At 43.4% G+C, this 14,690-nt stretch overlaps 1 protein-coding gene across 1 annotated transcript; it reads left to right on the top strand.

Annotated features, from left to right (window-relative positions):
• The first annotated feature begins 1,170 nt into the window (after positions 1–1,170).
• On the top strand, positions 1,171–14,054 carry PLAC8L1 (PLAC8 like 1). Its single transcript, XM_019739034.3, has 4 exons — positions 1,171–1,421; positions 2,998–3,134; positions 12,647–12,783; positions 13,901–14,054. Exons 1-4 carry the CDS (start codon positions 1,297–1,299, stop codon positions 14,039–14,041), a joined length of 540 nt encoding a protein of 179 aa, XP_019594593.2. The 5' UTR covers positions 1,171–1,296; the 3' UTR covers positions 14,042–14,054.
• Positions 14,055–14,690: the final 636 nt, after the last annotated feature.

Here is a 14,690-nt window from a genome sequence, read left to right as displayed (position 1 = left end):
AATCTATTGTAAATCTTTTTTGCAAAATGATTAGTCACCTCTTAATTTTTGCTATTTTTATAAACTTGAATTTGCATATATAGCACATTTATTCAACACATTATTGAGTGCTTATTGTGTTTCAAACACTGTGTTAAGAACTTGGAACAGAATGGTAAGCCGAAGAAGCATGGCTATCCTTCACGTAGGGTGCGTTCTTACAGTTAAGAAGACAGTGAGAGTTGCCCAGAACCCAGTGAGCGAAGGCAATTAAGAATTTATATGCGAGGAGTCTTGATTTGGGAGGTATTACATCGGCTTTTGCTAACAACCCTGCTCAAGAAAATGCTTTGAAGTTCAGAACCCTAAACAATCATTCTCTAAGGGGCTGATGAGCAGAATATTTAGTATATTTGGCAGTTTCCTCCTGTTGTCTTTTTTAATGTAACGTTGAATTATGATTGCAGACCCCTCCCCTCATTGTGCAATTTTATCTAATATTCTTTCCTCTAAGGGCACTTTTCCGGTGTTTCTGGGGCTCACACATCCATAAGGCATGTCCTAAGAGGCATAATCCAGAGGCTCCTAAGACCCTGAAGATTCTGAGCAGTAGGCAACACGCAGCTGCCTCGCCCTGCTTCGTTCACCAGGCTCATCTGGGCTAAGCGGCAGCACCAGTTTCCTAGCGTGATCAGTGAAGCCCACGGGAGAGGGGGAGATTTCTGGAAGCTCTGAAAAGCCTTAGAGGCTCGACACAGCCCAGCATAGCTCAAAATTTAGGAGACCAAGCTTTCATGAGATGGATTCAAGTATGGTGTCTGGGCTGAAAGACGTCCCTGTCCTTGCTTTCAGGTTAGTTACAAGAGACTCCGTCTTCTTGCTGAATTGGACCAGCCATCCTGGGGATGACGTGAAGCCCTGGCTGCTTCTCAGCTACACTGCCTGGCAGAAATCTGTGGGCTATTGAGTCTCCTAAGGGAAGGTTAAGTGGCACTTAGCTAGATAAATGTTTACTAGAGGGACCTCTGAGCAAAGGGGTTTTCCACCACAGAGAAGTTGTTTTCTTAAACTTACACTGTATCTTCAGCAGTGTCTCCCTTCAGATTAGTAATATGGATATGCCCACAGTTAGGTATCTACCTGTCTTGAAAGAAATAAGTTGTCTGTCAGTTACACTGCTGTGATGTCAGATTCCAGAATATCAGGAACATTCCTTAGAAGAGCTGTTTCACTTTGGATTGAACCCAAGTTTAGAATCAGCCATCTTCTTGTCAAAGGGAAAGGGATAGCCCAGGTGACAAGAAAACGCCTGTCGCTATGAATTGTTTTGGAAATGACATCTCTAAGTTTCCTGAGGATGTTTCCTTACTCGGTATACACTCTCCTCTGTTGCTTTCACTCATGTCATCTGAAGATGAACGGCATTTTATTTCCAACTTGAGGTACGCAGTAGGGTGATTTCTTATTCCCCGCCCCCAGCTTTTGCTCTTTGGTTGGAATATCAAATCAATTTCTTCTTAACAAGGAGCTGGGGCAAAGAAAGATGGGCCTGGGAAGGAAGTAGTTGCTGTCATTTCCCACGTGTACTCCAAAAGGGGGCAACTCCTGAGTTTCTTCTGGCCTGGCTTGGATCCTGCAAAGAGAAGGGCTGGCTTGGGTGAAAGGGTGTCTCTTTATTCTTCACTTAAAATGTTGAACCCTGACCAAGTGAAACTATTTCTGGTGGCTGCCAATAACTTCCGCCCTTTTGAAATAAAAACTCAAGGGTTTTGGTTTCAGTTTAGAGTTTGAAGTAATCTAGGTGGGAGTGGAAAGCAGAATGAACTCTTAGTATGTAAGTTTCAGTAAGGAGGATAGTGACAGTGACATTCCACCCCCCCCGCCCCCCCCACACACACTGAAGCACAAGGCATGTGGGGATATTCAGTGGGGGAATGTGATTAGCTGCTAGGAGAAGGATAGTGAGGTCAAAAGGCGGAAGGGCGTGCATCATTAATCTAACACTATTACTCATAGGGGCAGATGACTAGAAGGATTGGTGTCGGCCTCTTGCCTCCCACCAGTGGAAGCCTCCCTCTGCTGTCAATCAAGGTGGCCAACCCTCTTGGCTTGCCCGAGACTCTCCCGATTTTAGCACTGAAACTTCTCCATCTTGGGAAAACCTATAGTCCTGGGCAGACTAGGATGGTTAGTTACCCTGATTGAATTTTAGGGTATTTGGGGATCGCACATGACAACTGAGAAGCTGCCCCAGATCTCCTTCCTCTCTTCTTTGTTTCTCAGAAAAGCATATGGAATGCCCTATGGTATGTGCACGATCCTTCAGTTACAACAACAACAATGGCTGCCGTGAGCTGCATGCCTACTGTGGGCTGCATGCCTACTGTGTGCCAAGTACATGATCTTGTTTAGACTTCCTGGCAACAGCGGAGGTAGAATAGTTTAAATCCAGTTTTATGGACGAGGAGACCAGATGCGAGGTCCATGACATGTATAAAAGGGCTGGGCATGTTTCGTAGCTGTACTTCACACTTGTAGAAGGTAGCTCCCAATCCCCGCCTCTCTTACTAAGGTCTAGTGCAGCATTTCCAGCTGTTTGCTGGGCGTTCTCCTGATGTCTCACTGGCACTTTAGACTGGCTGTATTCCAAGCATTTTCTTCCTTTCCAGGAGGTGGCTCCTATTCCAGAAATTTGAACTGAGATTTGCTGGGATTTGAACTGAGGCCTCTTGCTTCCAAATTTGTGAATTTAACTCTTGTGAAACACTGAGGAAGTAAATGGGACATTGAGTTTGAGTGACAGGACTTGGAATAATAATGCCATTAATAGAGATGGGGCAAAAAGAGAAGGTGTGATGGAGGAGGGAGGGGGATGGTAAAGTCAGCTTGATCTCTGAATTGAGCCACTTGGCATCATTGGGTCCCTATCTCCTCTTTATCACTGCGTCTTGGCTTAATGATTGTCCTTCGGCACCATCTTCTTTGTTTCTAAGTTAATCACCATCCTTGACTCTCCAGGAGCCATGCACCAGCCCAGGCTGTGGTGAAGCAGCCTGTCCGGGGAGCCAGTGGCAGGACCACAATCACAACGATTGTCCAGACTGGAGGGGACTGGAGCACCGGCCTCTTCAACGTCTGCAGGGATAGGAGAATTTGTATGTTTTCCCTCTTCATTTAAGTTCTCCTTTACTATATCTTCTTTCCCAAGACGTCAGTGGGTGGAAAAACTATCGGTCACAAGGACAGAAAGTAAATGGACTAATCCTCTAGTGACTCAAATGTACTCAACGGCGGGGAAAACCTTGCTTTTCAGAGATGTGGATGCTTTTATAGAATAAGTGGTGACATAAAGATTGTTTTTAAATGGCAGAGCCCAGTGTTGGGAGAGACTCACCAAAAGGGCTCCCTTTCCTGCTGCTGGTGGGAGTGTGAATTGTACAACCTTCACAGTGGGTGGTTATGAATATGTGTAAAAAGAACCTCAAGTATTGCGTAGAATTTGACCCACTAATTACATTGCCAGGCATTTAGTCTAAGGAAATAAATCATGTGCAAAAATTCAGCAGCAACGTCAAATTGTGCAGTGTTGGTTATTGTAGCAACAATCTGCACCAACCTCAGTGTTCAATGGGGGCATCCCTACAATGAATTACTACACAGCCATCAAGAATCATGTTGTAGAATAACATTTGATGGTATGAAAAGACATTTTGGATGCAGTTTTTTTAAATTAAAGATGCAGATGGTAAAACTATGCACCTTCGACACCATTTTGGGAGGAAATATTTAGAAAAATATCTGGAAGGATACAAATGCAGATGCTTCCAGCAGGTGTCTCCAGATGGTAAGCTAATGAATAATTTTTGTTTTAGTTTTCCTTATCTCTTTCTAGTATTTCTATGAGGAATGTGTTGTACTCTTACAACAATAGGAATTAGCACAGAGTGAAACCCCCTTTGTAGATTGATGTCTTTGTAGACAGTGGGTCAGCTACAAAGAAGTATCAACAACACTGTTCTCTAGCTGCACGATTTCCCCCTGGGTTAGAAGTTCAAAGCACATTGAGTCTATTTTTACCTCAGGACATTCTGACCCATCTCTGGTGCCACATGTCAGTGTCCCTTTCCAGGACCTGATGCACTTGCCCTAGGGAGCAACTCAGTCACACAGTCTTTCTTGGAGGGGGGTTGGGGTGGGTTCCCATTGATGGTTGAGGGATAGTCTCTTTAGTTCAAAACCCAGCAGACCCCGGATCTAGTATTTTTTGAAGAATATGACTCTCCCTGCCCTTCACAGGCTTATGGGAAGATCTGAATTTGTCCCAAAGCCTCGCAGGCTGGGTCCGTCAGAGCTCTGAACTGTTACATGACCCAAGTCCCTGTTTGGCCGAGAGTCTTGCTGAGGGAGAAGCTCTAACAACGTTTTTTGCTGCTCTCATCACCCAGGCTTGCTTGGGCCTCAAGGGGAGGAGACTGGCCAGCACCAAACCCTGCATTCTGTGCCTGTCCCTTTGCCCATCTGACCCAGCTCTCAGCAGGCTTCTTCCTGCCACTGCTACCCGTGTGGACATCTGACCAGACAGTTTCGGCCCTTGATCTCTGGTTCTCAGGATTCTTTCTAGTGCTCTTCCAGGTTCGCTGACTTCGGTTGTCACCCAGTACTGAGGTACCGAGAAGGCAGGTTAGCCATCTGGGGATGTGGAGACTTAGCCCCACATTGAGAAGTGGACCATTTCCCTTTCATAGCATGTAGGTGGGGGTTGGGGAGCCATCCACATATTTCCAAGTAGGGCAAAGCCTGGAATATAATGCAGTGATTAGGAGAACACGTTTGTATCAGATTTAGCACTGGCCTTAAATCTTAAATGACCAGCACTGCCTCTTACTGGTCATTTGACCTCTTAACAAATTCTCTGCACCTTCATTTTCCTACCTCTAAAATGGGGATAATAAAGGTGCCCACCTCAAGGGTGGTTGTCAGGATTAAAGCAGGTAATATATAGCACACACTCTTGACACTGCTTTGGAACATAACCAGATCAGAGTTTTGTTGGTTGCTTGCTATACTGGGGTAAATAGTGTCCTCTAAAAATGCACGTCCACCTGGAACCTCTGGAGGTGATCTTATTTGAAATAGGGGTTTTGCAATGTAGTCAAATTAAAAAGAGATTATACTGGATTAGCGAGCGACCTGATGCAATGGCTGGTGTTTTTGTAAGAAGAGAGAAGTTTGGGTACAAACACGCTAAGAAGGCCATGTGACAGCAGAGGCAGAGAGATGGGAGTAATGCATCTATAAGCCCAGAAATGCTAACGCTTGCTAGCAACCACCAAAAGCTTGGAGAGAGGCATAGAACAGACTCTTCCCTTAGAGCTTCCAGAAAGAACCAACCCTGCCAACACATTGATTTCAGACTTCTCCAGTGAGAATAATTTCTCTTGTTTTAAGATGCCCAGTTTGTGGTATTTTGTTCTGGCTGCCCTGGGAAACTAATACACACACAAACATTGGATTTCGTTAGAAGGCTATGCGCTAGCTCACAGAATTAAACAATCAACTAAAAACTAAGCTCAGAAGGGATAAGATGCATTATCAGGAGCTAGCTGACAGTCTGGTCAACCCCAAACAGTGTTATCTGTTGTTTTCCTGTTTCAGCAGATGGAGCCCAGTTTGTCTAGCTTCGGTCACATGCCTGCTGCTTGGCCAGACCCAGGGCATTTTGAATGACAGGTCTATCAATATTGCCAACAACAGTGAAGGGATAATTTCCTAAAATTTTCTACTGGGGTGCAGGTTACCAGGAATACCCTAACAAACATAAAACAATGCAATTAGTGACTCTTAGGTATTAATATTATTGTTACTATACATTTTTATTATTCTCCAGCATGTGGAGAGCAAAGGGTGGAGTCAGGAGACTTAGACTGACTGCTGCAGAGGGATTTCCACCCAATCCCAGGAGAACCTAAAAAGTGGTCAAAGAAAGGTCCACCCCCCACCACCGTCTCTGCCTTAGAAATTGCTTCATTTTCTAGCTCTGCTCCCGCCCCCATCAGTGGTCAACAGACCAACCACACCAGGTCTCCCGTTCTAGGGGCAAGGGGGAAAGGAGGGACGTGGGTAAATATGTACCGTATTCTTTACAGTTATGAGTGTGATCCATGGAGAACAGGGCCGTGATCTCGAATGTTCTGTGTTTTAATTGTTGTTCCTTGGGAACGCTTTCATTTGGTGAGACTGCTCATGGTGGCTCTGAGCTAATTGTCCTAGAAGAAAATGTAAAGGCAATGTCCCTTTCTACACATCTGTACCGTAATTCCCAGGACGGAGCTGGAGTACGAGTGCTGTAAACCCTGGGTTTCTTTCCTTTCCTGTTTAAAAGGGCTACTTCATCCACAAAATTTCATTTCCAGCAAATCACTGTGAAAATGGTTGTGACTAACGGGGGAACAAAAAGCAGAACTTCTTGCTATGACTTTGTTCCATGCCAGATTCCTATCCTGGGACAGTTTTCCATTAAATGCCGAGAATTATTGCTCCAGTTTGTCATCCATTAAGCAAAGGGTACATTATGAACAGTGATGATTTCCATTTCTTTTTGACATTTTGCTTCTTCATCTTCTATTGTAATTATATACTTTTTGAACTGCCTCCCTCTTCCCACCTCTGTGCTTTTACCTGAATTCACACTGCACTCAGATTAGCAAACAAGTGCTTCCGTGTCCTTTGGAGATGTGACTGCTGAAAGCTCAGATGTGCAGATGAAGCAGAGGTGAAATCAGGGGCTGTTAAGTGGCATCGTGGGTAAAAGGCTGGGTCGTCCCGTTTCAGGTATGTTTGTGATGTTGTCCCAGAGAAGGTTTATGTGGAAGGTGTAATCAACATTGGTTTGTAATTCAACTAATATTTACTGAGTTCCTACCTATGTGTAGACCTGTGTATAGGTGTTCCAGACATAACAGTGAATGAGACAGATGGTTTCTTAGAGGAGGCAGACGATAAGCAAATAAGTCAATAAACTAATTACAGCTGTGATAAGTGCAACGAAGGAAATAAACAGGCCGTTATGAACGGAAATTATAGGGGACGGGGAAAAGGATGGCCTCTCCGAGGCACGCACTTAAGCCGATACATGAGATGGGTCAGTCAGCCACTCAAACGACCTTCCCCGTGGAGGGCAGCGTAGGCACCAGGCAGTAAAGAGCTCAGTGGACTAGGAACCATCAGACGCCCAAGGTGGGTAGAATGAAGTGGGCCAGGAGTCGCTGGTTTTCTGGAAGAGGAAGGAGGCAGGACGGGCCTCGGACTGGGAGTCCTGTCCCCGCACTGCAGCCTGGGTAAACTGTCCACGCTCTGAAGCAGGGCCCGCTGTTCTCTTGCTCACTGCTCTGGTTTCCGGCAGGTCACTTGGTCCATAGGAGGTGCTTCGAAATATTTCCCAAACGAGTCGTCAACGTATGAATGTCAACCTGTATTCTCACTCGCTTCTTTCTTTCTCACACTCCATTGAAAGGACCATAAGGCCTCAGAGTTAGGGACATTGGGGGCAGCTGGTCTGGCCCCTCAACTGCTTATGTACACCCCCTCTGCAGCATGCCTGGCAAGGACCTGGACGCCTTGGCTTGCTGAACATTTCCAGGGAGGAGGGCTTCTCCCCTTTGGAACCAGCTCAGTGCTTAAAAAAAAGAAAAAATGATTTTGAATAGGTTACCCTACATATGATGCAAAATTCAAAAGTACCTACCCCTTTGGTGTATGAAAATCAGGTATTCCATCATTTCTTTTTACCCATTCTTCTCCCCAGGGGCAAGCACTCTTACCTGAATCCAGATATAGTCTATCTGCTTGTAAAGGTATAAACATTCTTTAAATGAAAATAGATTTTCTTTATTATAGAAGTATCAATAATCATTGTAACAAAGAAAAATGCAAAAGGCTATAAAAGAAAAAAGCAGTATACTATAATCTCAGCTGGCAGAGATCACCATTGTTAATATTTTGGTATCCTTCCAGATGTTTTCACTGTATGTGTGTGTGTATATATAATTTACACAAATACAATTGTAAACACTCTATTCAGCACATTTGTTTTAATATAACAATATATCTAGGTGATCAGACCATGTCAGCACTTCTGGAGCTAGTATTTTAAATTGCTGCATAGATTCCATTTATTTATCCAAAAATTCCCATTGTGGACCTGATGTGGTTTCCAGACGTTTTGCAGTTCAAACCAATGCTCTGTGAATATACCCTACAGATGTCATTTTGCATGTGTGTGGCTCTATCTGTTGGCTAATTGTTGGGGAATAAACCGCTGGTCAACTAGCACGTACCATTTTAAATTTCGATAGTTGTTGCCACATGGCTCTCCATTTGGAAGTTGTACTAATTTACACTCCCACCCACAATGTGTGAGTGTGTCCCATTCCTATTTTGAGCATTTCGTATTGTTAGATGGTTTTGCCTTTTTGCAATAATTGATCTGAAATGTGCCTTGCTGCAATTTCCTCCCACCTTTTCTACTTTTGCTCTCTGGGACTCTACACTCTGTTTTTGTGTGGGCTGCTTCTTTTTATTTCAGCTCCCCTATGAGTTAGAACGATGAATAATGAACCACATTCCATGCATGAGGGTGGAGCCCATCTCAGAGAAGGAGCCAGGAATATTTAGGCTGTGGGTGCTTATATAACCACCAGGCCTGTGAGTAAAAGGAAGAGGCCGAACTTACGGCTCAAATCCCTCTTGAGCTTAAACACCTTCACTCTTCAAACAAAGCATCAATGATATTATGCTGTACATATCATCATGCCATTTGATTTTTTAACTCAGAATGTGTCTTCAAGCTTTAACTCTGTCGGTGCTTTAATTGATCTTCCAGTGCATTCTTAATTATTTCACAGTATCATTTACATCATTATAGTTTGCTTACACTTTCACTTGATCTTAGCCAAAAGGCCGAGAAGCGATAGTTTGCTTACACTTTCATCTGTTTGTGTACATTTGTTTTGAATTTTAAGCTACAAATAATGCTGCAGTGGATACCTTTGTACCTGGGGCTTTGTGTGCACATGTCAGCATCACTCTAGGGTGGCTACTGATAAGTGGAATTGCTAGGTCCTGGAGGGTTTTAAAGTTTACTGGATTCAGCCACGTTGCTTCCCAGAGTGGCTGTGCCAGTTTTCACTGCCACTAGTGCATGGAGCACCTATGTCCCATGGTTCCCCACAACGTTTGGTATTATAAAAACTTGGGAAAATGAGCCCTTCTTATGGGTAATACATGATTTCTGATGGTCTTAATATACATTTCCCCGATTCCTGACAGCATCGAGCAACTTTCCAGGTGTGTCGTTGGCCCTTTGCGTTTCCTCTTTGGTGAATTACTTGCTCGTGTCTTATGCCCATTTTATTCTTTTGTTTAGTCCCTCATATATTGATCTGTAGGACTTCCTGTATATTCTGGATACTTCCCCTTGGCCTGTGATAGTGGTTACAAAATTGTCTTCTAGAGACTCTTCAAGACAAAGAATCCCATCACGCTGCTCTCAGGCATTCTTGAGGTGTGAACCCCTCGTGTTTATCCCACTGCACTCCGTCACTGTGTGGACACTGAGACCTGCCACGACGGAGCTTTCCTAAAGAAGGGGCATGAATTAAGACTGTCCCACAGGGAGAAATACAAAGTACTGGTGGTGAGATTACTGTTTTGCAGCATACAAGCCCACAGCCTTAGTGGCATATAGATAAATACGTAAAACATGAGGACATGGACATGTGCTATGTGTGGGAGGTAAGACTTTGGGGCCAGACTACCGGAGTTCCAATCTGGCCTCTGCCCCTTTCTCTTTCTACTAAATGTATGAACTTGGGGGAATTACTTAAATCCTCTGGGCATCAGTTTGCTCTTCTGTAAAATCGGCATAGTAAGAGTATAATTTATAGGATTATTGTGAGGATTAAATGAGTTAATGCAAAGGATTTTTAGCAGAGCTTGGCACAGGGTTAAATTTATATGAGTATTAGCTGTTACGTAATAAAAGTTTGGCTTCCATAGTGTTTTTTTTTTAAAAATCATATTTGATTTCTCTCCCAAGGTAATTGAATTTGGGTGTGTTTCCTTCAGCATCTAGTACCACCTCTTAATGCAAACTTAGGTAACATGGTTATATGATGAAAAAACTAAATAAAAAAACAGCATGTATTTTTTAAAAAAGCATACAAGTCATAAAAATAAGGCACAGGAATTCCACTGTACAAAACAACAACTTCTTTACAATATACTTACTGAGGATGGTGGGCATTTCTCTTTGCAAGGTAAAGTGTAGCTTTTGATTAACTTTTTATTTGCAAGGATTTTTACACTATTTTGTAATGCACGCGCAAAATGAGATTTGGTTGATTTTCACGTGCCAGGATTTCAAAGTCCCCTAACTCAAGGTTGCATGCAGTGTGACCACTCTGAACTCGCTGTAAGTTTCCTGGGCCCTTTGCCGTTGTCAGCGCTGGGTGGAGTCTGCTGATTTCACTGGGGGTAACAAGTTTTTAAAACATGGAGTGAAACCTCCCAGACTTACTCAAGGCTGAATTCAGAGTTTGTTTTCAGCCACGCGTTGCCTCCCGTACATGATTTAGTGATTATCTTCAGACTTTTGAATGAAATAGAGGTTATGTTCCTTGGAGATAGACTGCTCCCTGGAGCCCATCCCCCCGCCCCCGCCCCATTCCTCAGGCCCTTGGCGCACATGTGCTGCCTCACTCCCATGCCACCTTGAAGAAGTCCAGACTCCTGGAACATTCCTTGGAGGTTCTGAGATAAAGGCTCATTCCTCGCTTTTTGCTTCTTGGTCATTGAATCTGGGAGTGGGGTTTTGCATTCTCTCTTGTTGGGGAGGATGGGAGGGACCGGTGGGCAGAGACAGGCTTTGGACGAGAAGTCGTGTGCTGGTGACACGGTGTGAGCCTGTGCGTCCGATGCACTAAAGGCTGTGCTCACTACCGTTTCACATTCGTTAGAATGGCTAAGATAAGAAAGACTGACAACAGTGCATGTTGGTGAGGATGTGGAACAACGGACTCTCATACACTGCTGGTGGAGTGTTAGATTGTACACCTAATCTGGAGAACTGTTTGTTAGTTTCTTGTAAAGTTAAACATAAATCTACCCTATGCCCTAGCAGTTCCATTTTCAGGAATCCACCCAATTGAAGTGAAACTGTATGTCCACATAAAGACTCGTATATGAATGTTCCTAGTACTTATTCATAAGACTAATAGCAAAAATTGGAGTAATCTGTGGCAAAATGGGTAAACAATTTGTGGAATATTCATACATTTCAATACTATTCAACAGCAAAAAAACAAACTATAGATTCCCATAACAACATAGATGAATCTCAAGAAACATGGCATTGAACAAAAGACTGTTACAAAAGTAAACAGGATTCCATTATATGAAGTCCAAGGAGAGGTAAAAACTCACCTATGGGAACAGAAATCAGAACTGTGGTTTCCTATGGACTGGGATGGGGGGTGGGGGTGGGGAGATTGGGACCCTCTGGGAAGAGACACAAAGGAACTCCCTGGGGTGAGGGCAGCATTCCGCACTTTGGTTACTTGGGTGAATATCATTGTCAACATTTATGATTTCTGCATTTTCTTGTATTTAATTATGCCTCAATAACATTTATTGAATGCATTTTTCAAAGGTTATGATTAGATTTTTTTTTTTTTTTTTTTTTTGCTGTTACATAGTCCTAATTATTAGTATTTATCCAGGTTGTCACCTTTCTCAATGCTAGATAACAACATAGTACTGTATATGAGGGGTTCTTAACCTGCGGTCCATTGATAGTTTTCAATGGATCCTTGAACCCCGTGAAATTGAATGCACAATTTTGCATGTCTGTGTGCATGTATTTTTCTTTTCCCTTGAGGAGCAAGTTCATAGCTATCATCATATTCCCCAAAGGGTCTGTGACCCAAAACGTATTTAAAACAGAACCTCTGTGTTAGATGGTTCATGCAGAATGTGTAGGAAACAGGATCAGTAGTTATGAGTGGATGAATAAATGACAAACTGTTTCCAGTTGATGTTCAAGGAACCAAGCCTCTAATAGTTTACAGATTAAAACTGGCAGATGTCAGTGGCTGGCACTAAACTAGCAGAAATTAGCATAACCTTCTGGCCTGAGAAATAGAATAAAGTCCTGATATGAATAGCAGGCAGAATCAGTGTACCATAAGAGGGCTTTCAATCACAATCATAGAAAAAGATGCCTGTTATTGAAAAGTATCATATAATGTGTCTATTTTAAATATTGAAATTAGATAAACATAATAGAAGCAACAGTTAGATTCAACTGTAAAAAAATTATTTAATGCTTTCTCTTGACTGGAGAAAACAATTACTGCAGTGAATGCTAACAGAATTGTATCAGGCTCAGCTTTGCCGATGTTTAACAAAAGAAGACAATTTTGATGTGCCTCACTTATGGCAATTTTCATACACTGAGTTTTGAGAATTGGTTATTCATTCACAGTCCCTGATCACAGGGAGACAATGCAGCATCAAACTGATGGCAGAGGGCAGTAAATGCTCCTTGAGTTGGGGAGTTGCTCCGCGCTCACCTGAGAACTTTGGCTTTCTTTTATGTGGTTATTGACAGGTCTCTGTGGTCTGTTTTGTCCGATGTGTCTTGAGTGTGACATCGCCAGGCATTATGGAGAGTGTTTTTGTTGGCCATTATTACCTGGGTCCACCTCTGCACTGAGAATTGGCACCAGAGAGAGACATAAAATACGGGTAAGTGTGTTTGAATGTATATGTGAACCTGGATCTATCTGAGAACTTGGATGCGCTTTTCCAAAAAGAAAAAAGAGAGGTCTGGGCGAGGAAGCTTAAAAACACCACACTTAGTGGAAGACTTTAGGAAAGAAGGGCAAGAAATTTCTGTGGTCATTCATTACTAGCATGTATGTTAACTAAAACGTCACATTGTGAAGGGTATTTCCAAGGGGCACCTATTATAATACAGATTATTGGTCAATGGGCCACTTCTGTTTCTCTCATTGCATCAAGAGAAAATGACAGAATTATATCAAATTTGGAGGATATATTTGGGATGGCCTGAGTTAAAATATAGTCTATGTGGCATATGCAGAATTCACTTTAGGGGTCCCCTGGGGACCCGTCAAAGAGCCAGACAATTTCCAGGGCAGCTGAGACTGAGGTAAAATGAGAGATTGAGGACAGACATCATATATATTAAGATGTGGGCGGTAAAAAAGAAAGAAAAAAGGAGGCATCTCTTTATAATTCATATAAAATGAATCCCTAATATCCCTAATATATATTTTTAAGTAAAAAAAAAGAGTAAGGCATAGAGGTATGAAACTATTTACATTAAAAGACTATATGTGTATATACCTGCGTAGACATAGAATTTATCTGGAAGTGTAGATAAGAAACTGCCAAGACTGGTGCCCCTGAACGGTAACCCTGAACGGTAACCGGGTGGCTGGGGACATCTGTAGAAGGGGGAATTTACTTTATTTCCTGTCTCTTCTTACTGTGGGAATTTTAGATCGTGCACTTATTACCCATTTCAAAGAAATAAAAACTTAAAAATATTAAATCCTAAGAGAAAAAAAAAGATGTCGGTAGAGAAATCATTGGTTTCAAGTATCAACATCCCAAAGGGCAGGCCCCTGAATTGCAAAGGTTGGTCAACAGATGGGCCGCTTGTCACCTGGGTAACCCAGGGGAGCTGTGTGCCTGGGCGTTGACTTAGGGGTGTTGGTGGATTTTGGAAGCAGTTCATGGGATAGGCCAGCAGGTGGTGCTGTGGAGGCCCCTGGGGAATGGACATGGGCCTGTGTGATGGTACCAGAGCGGACGGACACTGGGTCTCTCCCCCTAGGGCACACTGTGTGAGGACTGGCTCGCGGTGCACTGCTGTTGGCCTTGTTCCATCTGTCAGGTGGCCCGGGAACTCAAAATGAGGACCTCCCAACTCTATGAAATCTCAGCAGCCCCTTCAACTAAGGACACCTGTGTTTGACAGAGCACGAAAACTTCTTCGCTCTCCCCCTTGCCCTCTTCTTAATAGAGAGATGCTTCTTAAGTTTCACCGAAGTAGTATGAAAATAAACGACTCCCCACCCCACACACACTTCTTTATTGTTGTTCTTTCTTCACATGTCCCCCGATGAAGCCTCTGTTATTTGTCTGGATCTGCTCTGCCAGCCCAGCCACACCAGACAGATTCTAGAGGCAAGTTCTGTGCTCTCCACCCCCCTGCCTGGAGTTTTGGCTGCATTTTTCACCATTTTCCTACTGCCATCCTTTCATGAGGTATGTCGAGGAAGCTGGAAGAATTGTCATATGGCTTTCTTACGCTAAGGAAGCCACTTTTCCCAAAGTACCACTGATGGTTAATTTTAGTTAGCACCTGGCCAGGGCACGAAATGTCACCAACATACAGAAGCGTTGTTCTTTCCTTCTGACTCCTTCAGTCCTGACTGCATCAAGGAGAAAGTGTCAGGGCACGGGGAGTCTTGAACACCTCTCTAGCACCTGCAAATCTTCAGCCCCAGAAGCCTCAGGCAAGCAACTGTTACAGAGTTGAGTTGAATCGTGTCTTCTCCCTCCCCTCCCCCACTCCCCCACCCCAAAAGATATGTTGAAACCCTAACTCCTGGTATCTGGGA

This window comes from Rhinolophus sinicus, chromosome 5, assembly GCF_057876585.1.
Source record: "Rhinolophus sinicus isolate RSI-liver-muscle chromosome 5, RSI-T2T, whole genome shotgun sequence".
NCBI classification, from domain to species: domain Eukaryota; kingdom Metazoa; phylum Chordata; class Mammalia; order Chiroptera; family Rhinolophidae; genus Rhinolophus; species Rhinolophus sinicus.
Note: the sequence above shows the minus strand (reverse complement) of the source record. Positions and strands in the feature narration are given on the sequence as shown.

Coding starts and splice junctions, on each gene's coding strand:
- PLAC8L1 (XM_019739034.3), top strand. CDS start 1,297: ATGAATTGTTTTGGAAATGACATCTCTAAGTTTCCTGAGGATGTTTCC. Junction 3,135..12,646: donor CTGCAGGGATAGGAGAATTT/GTATGTTTTCCC, acceptor GGTTATTGACAG/GTCTCTGTGGTCTGTTTTGT. Junction 12,784..13,900: donor GAGAGAGACATAAAATACGG/GTAAGTGTGTTT, acceptor CTCTCCCCCTAG/GGCACACTGTGTGAGGACTG.